An 8036-nucleotide genomic window follows, 5' to 3' on the forward strand; every position below is an offset into this window, starting at 1 on the left:
CATCTTGGAGGCTGAGTACCTCAGTTCACCCTCTGGCTGCCAATAATTAATGTCGCTCTCACATGCAAAATAGACTCATCCTTCTCACAAGACTCCCCTAAATCTCATCCCACTACAGAATCAGCTTAAAGTCCAGAATCTCATCTAAATAAGGTCCAGAGGTGATGAGGCTTCTTGGGTATAGTTCCTTAAGTACAGTTCTTTGAGTACAGTTTCTTTTGATCTGAAAACTTGTGGACTTAAGAGAGGGAGCCAAACAATGCCATGTATATCAGGAGGCAAGAATCATTGGCGGCCAGTCTTAAAGGATGGCTACCACAAAATTTCATTTAACATTTCTTATAAGACAGGTCTATTGGAGACAAATTCCTTCAATCTTTGTTTAAGAAAGTATTTCTCCTTCACTTTTTTCTTTTTTTTTAGATTAAAACCCTTTTCAGTTAGGTTTTTACAATATAAAATAGATTTAATATTGAAATGACACAAATTTGGAATCATTATTAACTTTATTTGCCACTCTTTATAGACATTGGTCCACTTCCACATGAAAACTAGGGAGCATCTACTTCCACTTAACATTCTATAGAACGATGTTGTACTGCAAACCAGAGTAACTTACTTACAAAAGGGGAAAAATTACTGAAATCATGCCCCAAGATGTCCCCCAAATGTTTCTGTGTGTATAATTACAAGCGTCTATAACTCCACAAAGCTAGTTCCTTCTTAGATCAATGTAGCATCTTTAATATCCACACCTGACCATTCGGACCACCAAACTTTCAGAAGAGGTTAAAAAACAGCTATAGTCTGTCAATCAGATGGAAGTCCAAATCTAAGTAAGTGACTATATAAGCACATACATAGTTTAGAGTTGCTTGAAGTTAAAAACCTTTACTTTACTCGTTTCAGATTAAGATGTTTATGTTCATAGTATATAACAGTCCAATTATAACTTTCACCTGTCCTGTGTAAGGAAGTAAGTTAAGCATTTCAAAGTCAGTGCATTTTCCCAACATAAATAACACAAACTGTTATTTCAGTGCATGTTTCCAAATATTAAATGGAATGAAATTCATTATATTAAATGGTTATATCAATCATAGTATTTGAGCATATTATGGAACCTATATCACACAAATCAACTCACATCAATACTATAATTAATTCACTCTAAAAGAACATCATCACAGGCACACAAAAGAGAGAACACAATCTGCTTTTTTATAAATTCATACTATCTACTTTACACTAAAAGATTTATTATAACGAGACAGCCGATTTCCAAACCCCTTTTCTAAGTTGGCATAAGGAAAGTTCAATCCATTCGAATCTTCTGGTTTGTCATCCTATAAATGATGCTATCATATCCAGGATCCATGTTCCAAATATTGTAAGAGGTGATAATCACAGCCAAGGCCAAGGCGATCATTATCCAAAGTATCATGTTGAAAACCACTGGATATTCAAAATTATACTTATATGCGAGGTTATAGGTACTTGATGGGTCCGTCGCTTGTTTTGCCTCAAGGATAGTCCTAGTCTTCCTCGCAAGGGATGTGTCGAACGATCTGACAGTCACTAACTCTACCACTGCATTCCCACTGTAGAGACTGTACATGTCATCTGCAAACTTTTGTAGAGCATCAACAAGGATCTTAGAAGCATCTCTAAATTGCTCAGAGTCTTCCCCGTAACGTTTCCCAGTTTCATCCAAACCTGCCAGCTCCAGTGAGTATAAATCAGGAGAATGATCCTTGGCTAGATGCTTATGTCGAGACAACAAACTTGCAATATCATGTAGCACTTGCAGTTCAGAAAGAAAAAGCAGATCAACTTCATTGTTCCTGCTCAGAGAATTGAGGGGAAGTGAACTGAGAACAGAGTTTTCTTGAAACAGTCGATTGCGGAGCTGTCTTAGCGTTACTGAGAGATCTTCAAAAACCGAGTTTGCCTTCCCCACCATGTACACTCTTTCCTCACTGGGAGCCAACTGTAAAACTACAGGAGTTTCTTCAGAAAATAAGGAGTGAATGGAATTTGCAACGCTGTCAAGACTAAAAGGAACTGCATTTTCCAAAGGGTACGAAATGACACTGCCTGGGGGTAGAGCAAGCTTGTCCACTCCCTTCACCGTCACCATAACGGTAGCCCGAGGACGGTGGAATAGGTTACCCACTGCAAGTCCCGGCCAAGAAAGGTCTTCTTTCACAGAGAAGCCCATGGACAATGCAGCCACGTCTGGGATTCGCTCTCCTGGTATGGGCCAATTTCCATCCCGGAAAACAACAGACTCTGGTGATCTTAATATACTAAACTCGTCCCCTAAGACACCCGCCACCAAGAAGGACAAGAGCACGACGAGCACAGCCATGGTTCCGCGGCGGCCGCAGCAGTGCAGGACGACACGGAGCGGGCCGGCGGGATGCGATCGACCACCGCAGCACGAGGGGGTGACGAGCTCGGGCTCGCCCCGACTCCCTGAGCCCGCCTCGTTCTCGCCTCCTCTGGGACGGCTGCCGCCTTCTCCACCAACCGCCAGCTACGCCGCGGCCTGGGGAAGAGACGAAGCCTGGGAGACGTCAGCATCATGGGCGGAGCCTAACGTGATGGATGGAAGGCCCTGCCAATGGCAGGCAGCGATCGAAGAGCCGGGCAGTTCCTCCCCCGGCCCGTGACGACCGGTCACAGAATGGAGGGTAGGGCGGGTGGTCGGGGGCTGGGGGGATGACGGAACCTGTCGAGCGGTCTAGAGAGCCCACAGGGTGGGGCTGCCTCCCGGGTGCGGACCCTTTCGCCAGTCTCGAGCGACGGTCTCCAACCAGGGTGTCTGTCTGTCCCGGTTCGCGTGGCCCCGCCCCGCTACGGGTGCAGCTGTGGAAGCTGCAAGGCTGGTTTGGGTTTCGCTATAACAATTACACAGATCCACTTTTTTTTTTGAATGAAAGATTCTTTAAAATCTATAGTGCGTTACAATTTTCAAGTGTCACATACATGATTTCATATAATCCCATAATAAACTTTTTTTAACCCTCTACCACTATATTGCCCCATACCCTTTCCTTCTCCCCACTAGTAACCACTAGTTTGTTCTCTATATCTGTGAGTTTGCTTCTTTTGTGTTTTATTCACTAGTTTGTTATATTTTTAAGATTCCATATGTAAGTGATATCATACAGTATTTGTCTTTCTCTGTCTGACTTATTGCACATAGCATAATGTCCTACAAGTCCATCCATGTTGCTGCAAATGGCAAAATTTCATTCTTTTTTATGGCTGAGTAGTATTCCATTGTATGTTTATCTACCACATCTTCTTTATCCATCATCTGTTGATGGACACTTAGGTTGCTTCTGTACATTGGCAATTGTAAATAACACTGCTATGAACATTGAGGTGCGCGTATCTTTTTGAATTAGTGTTGTTGGTTTTTTTGGATATATACCCAGGAGTGGAATTGCTGTGTCATATGGTAGTTCTATTTTTAGTTTTTTGAGAAACCTTCGTACTGTTTTCCACAGTGCCTGCACCAATTACATTCCCACAACAGTGTATGAGGGTTCCCTTTTCTCCACAACCTTGTCAATATTTGTTATTTGTGTTCTTTTTGATCATAGCCATTCTGATGTGTGTGGGGTGATATTTCATTGTCATTTTGATGTGTATTTCCCTGATGATTAGCGATGTTGAGCATCTTTCCATGTGCCTGTTGGCCATCTGCATTTTCTCTTTGGAAAAATGTCTATTCAGTTCTTCTGGCCATTTTTTAATTGAGTTTGTTTTTTTGATGTTGAGTTGTATGAGCTGTTTATATATGTTGCATGTTAACCCCTTATCAGTCATATCATTTGCAAATATCTTCTCCCATTCAGTAGGTTGTTTTTTTGTTTGTCGATGGTTTCCTTTGCTGTGCAAAAGCTTTTGAGTTTAATTAGGTCCCATTTGCCTATTTTTGCTTTTGTTTCCTTTGCTTTAGGAGACGGATCCAAAAAAATACTGCTTCAATTTGTGTCTAAGAGTGTTCTGCATATGTTTTCCTCTAGAAGTTTTATAGTATCCAGTCTTACATTTAGGTCTTTAATCCATTTTGAGTTTATTTTTGGATAGCTACTTGTAAAAGATTAAAATTAGAACATTCTCTAATACCATATACAAAAATAATCTCCTTTGCTTTTGAAGAATAATTTGGCTGGATAGAGAATTCTAGGTTGGTGGTTTCTCTTTCAACACTTTAAATGTATCACTCCACCTGCTTCTTGCTTGCAGGGTTTCTGAAGAGAATTCTTATCCTGTTCCTTTGTAGGTAAGGTGTTTTTTATTTCCAGCTTCTTTCAAGACTTTTTGTCTTTTTTTTCTGCAATTTGAATATGATATGCCTAGTTATAGATTTTTTTTTTGAAATTTATTATACTTGGTGTTCTCTGAGTTTCCTTAATATGTGGTTATTTGTCATTAATTTTGGAAAATTCTCAGCCATTATTTATAGTTTCTTTTCCTTTTTCTCTTTCTCCTTCTCCTGCTACTCCCATTGAATGTGTGTTGCACTTTTTGTAATTGTCACATAGTTCTTGGATATTCTATTCCATTTTTTCTCTTCTTTTTTCTCTTTGCTTTTCAGTTTGGGAAGTTTCTATTGACATATCTTCAAACTTACTAATTCTTTTATTGGCCATGTCCAGTCTACTGATGAGTCCATCAAAGACATTCTTCATTTCTGTTACAGTGTTTTTGATTTTTAGCATTTAATTTTGAGTCTTTATTAAGGCTTACATATCTCTGCTTATATTACTTACCTGTTCTTGCATGTTTTCCACTTTTTATATTAGAGCCCTAGGATATTAATCATAGTTATTTTAAATTCTTTTTTTAAAATTTTTATTGGATTATAGTTGATTTACAATGTGTGTCGATTCTTTTCCCATATAGGTCATTACAGAGTATTGAGTAGAGTTCCCTGTGCTACACAGTAGGTCCTTATTAGTTATCCATTTTATATATAGTAGTTTGTATATGTCAATCCCAATCTCCTAATTTATCCTTCTCCCCTTTTCCAGTTATTTTAAATTCTTGATCTGATGATTCCAAAACTTCTGCTATATCTAAGTCTGGTACTGATGCTTTTGGTCTTTTCATACTATTTTTTTGCCTTTATCATGCCTTGTAATTTTTGGTTGAAAGCCACACATTGTGTATTGGGTGAAAGGAACTGAGGTAAATAGGCCTTTCATCTGAGGTTTTACACTATCTGGCTATTAGTTAGGGTATGCTTACTGCTGTAGCTTTAGGTGTCAGAGACAAAAATTTCCTCTAGTGTCTATTTTTGTCTCCTTGGATGTTTTGGGCTTCCCTAGAGACTCCTTCTTAAATTGGTTCTGAGGCTTCCATTTCTTCTATCTGTAATCCTCTGTTATTATACTGCAGCCTTATTCATGTGATGATAAGGTGTGAGGGAAGGGGAAGCATCTTATAGTCCTATAATTAGGTCTCATTTTTTTAGTGTGCTTGTCCCCTGAGCTGTGACCTTCACACGTTTTATAGATTTTTTTTTTCCTTTGATAAGACAGGAACAACTAAACGGCTCTGGAGTTGGGTATTTCTCTTCCTCCATGTGGAAGGCTAGTGAGGGTTGGATTTGGGTATTTTCCTCTCCCCACATGAGAGTCTAGGGGAGATTGGAATTGAGTATTTCTCTTCCTCAAAGTTGGTTGGGCTCTTGTAAAACCCAAGCTGTATGGTTAGGTAATATTGTTTCCCTTGAGGACAGCCTTTTGTTAAGGAGAACAGAATGCTCTGGGCATATTTCAAAATGATTTCTTTTCCATCTCCCCTGCTAAAAATCTGAAAGAATTTTTCACCAATTCTCACTTCTGAGAACCTAGTGGGGCTCCTGGAGCAAAAGCTCAGGAAAGTGTGGAGGTTCCTCTAAGGCCCCCTGGAGTTTTTAACTCTTAAGTTTAGCTGCACTGAGCCTCTTGCAGTTCATCATTTATAGTTTGTGTTCTATTGGTACTGGCTTCAGTGGCAAGGTTCAGCTCCTGGGCTTCTGTTCTTGGTAAGCTATGATTCTCTATATTAATGGGGCAGCAGATAGTGATGTGGCCTTAATTCTTTGATGGATCTAAGAAGAATTGTTGATTTTCAGTTATTCAGCTTTTTTTCTTGGGAGGATGGTAGTGATGACATCTAGCTCTTTATGTGTCAGACTGGTGCTATTGATTTTTATAAATTGATCTTGTGTCTGGTAACTTTACAGAACTCTCTTATTAGTTTTAATTATTTGTTAATTCTGTTGGATTTTATATGTCACCTGAAAGTAATTACAGTTTTGTATCTTTCTTCCCAACTATTGTATCTTCTATTTTTTTTTTTTTTAACTGCATAGGAATCTTACTTTCCTCAGTGACTGTTAAAGCTTTGTAAATCATTTCTCAGTACAGTGGCCAAGTAGATAGAATAAATTATTCCTTGACCCTTTGAGACTTTCATAATCAACAGTAATTTTTTATGATTTATAGACTCTTAAGTGATTTGTTTTCCTCAGAATTTAGAATTCTTCCTCTTTTGTGTCTAATTTCTCATCCCTACTTGAAGATTTAATGCCCCCTTTTAAAATTCTTTTAAAGATTAAGATTGGACATTAAGGTTCATAGTATCAGGTTAATAAAGTTTTCAAAGGTTTCATTTTTAATGAATAATGGTGGTTGAATTATAATATAATTTTATATGTGTATTGAAATGATAATATAGTTTTCCTTTTTAATCTATTAATGTGGTAAATTACATTGATTTTCTAATATTAAACCATCTTTGGATTCCTAGGATAAATTCAACTTGGTCATAATATGTTATTATTTTTTATATATTCTTCTGGATTTGGTTTGCTAATGTCTTATAATTTTTTTCCAACTTTTCCAGATGTAACATATAACTTCCTCCTTTCAGACATTCAAAGATTTTTTGAAATATTCCTGCCTGTAAACAAAGGATTTTCCTCTAATATAACTGTTACTCTGTCTCTTTCTCGCTCAGAAAAAATCACACTATTGCTATATTCATAGCTTAATTTACATTTTATTAGGTAGTTTATAAGTTCTATTAACATGATACAGTTAATTTCCTGAAATGCTATGTGTTGTTTCAGGTCACTATTATTAAGTGGTTAGTTTTCATTATATCAAATCTTTATAATACCATGTGCACACGATATCTTGTGGATATTTTTTGATGTAATTGGTCAAATTTGAATTTCTTTGATGGTATGAAAATGTTCATTAGTTTGTTTTCATGAATATTTATTGAATATCTAGTATGTGTCAAGTACTATTGTAGTTGCTGAGGATATAGCACTCAAAAAAAGATCCCTGCCTTGATGGAGCATCTTGGTGATATTCTTAGGACCTAATAATAATGGTCTCAGAATATAAATGGGACTTTAGTGGTGTTCCACAGTTCATACAAAAAAAAATTATTCTTGTTGTCTAATAGTCATTTCATGCCTAGGGTCAAAGCTTTGATAGACCACTTTGGTTTTTTTTAACATCTTTATTGGAGTATAATTGCTTTACAATGTTGTGTTAGTTTCTGCTGTATAACAAACTGAATCAGCTATATGCATACGTATATCCCCATATCCCCTCCCTCTTGTGTCTCCCTCCGACCCTCTTTATCCCACCCCTCTAGGTCGCAAAGCAACGAGCTGATCTCCCTGTGCTATGCAGCTGCTTCCCATTAGCTATCTATTTTACACTTGTTATGTCAATGTTACCCTCTCACTTTGTCCCAGCTTACCCTTCCCCCTCCCCGTGTGATAGACCACTTTTAATCAATGATAAAAAACAAATTTGACCTCCTTACTGCTTTGGACCATATTTCATTGAAAAATTATCTTTATACTCTTTTTGATTATAGTTTATATTAACATGAATTATTCATTCATAATAAAAATGAAACCTAAATAATTCTTCCATAAAATTTTTTCTATTGTGGATTCATAAATATTTTTCAAATGGCTTGGATAAATTTTGATTTGGTTAATATAC

The 8036-nt window shown here is 37.4% G+C and overlaps 1 protein-coding gene across 1 annotated transcript; it reads right to left on the bottom strand.

The window, feature by feature from the left end:
- Window positions 1-504: 504 nt before the first annotated feature.
- Window positions 505-2556, bottom strand: LOC133088426 (renin receptor-like). Its single transcript, XM_061186369.1, has one exon. It carries the CDS (start codon window positions 2369-2371, stop codon window positions 1316-1318), a length of 1056 nt encoding a protein of 351 aa, XP_061042352.1. The 5' UTR covers window positions 2372-2556; the 3' UTR covers window positions 505-1315.
- Between the last annotated feature and the right edge of the window lie 5480 nt (window positions 2557-8036).

This window comes from Eubalaena glacialis, chromosome 3 (assembly GCF_028564815.1).
Source record: "Eubalaena glacialis isolate mEubGla1 chromosome 3, mEubGla1.1.hap2.+ XY, whole genome shotgun sequence".
Taxonomy (NCBI): Eukaryota; Metazoa; Chordata; class Mammalia; order Artiodactyla; family Balaenidae; genus Eubalaena; species Eubalaena glacialis.

Bases quoted from the DNA above. Each gene is read 5' to 3' on its own strand.
- LOC133088426 (XM_061186369.1), bottom strand. From the start codon at position 2,371: ATGGCTGTGCTCGTCGTGCTCTTGTCCTTCTTGGTGGCGGGTGTCTTA.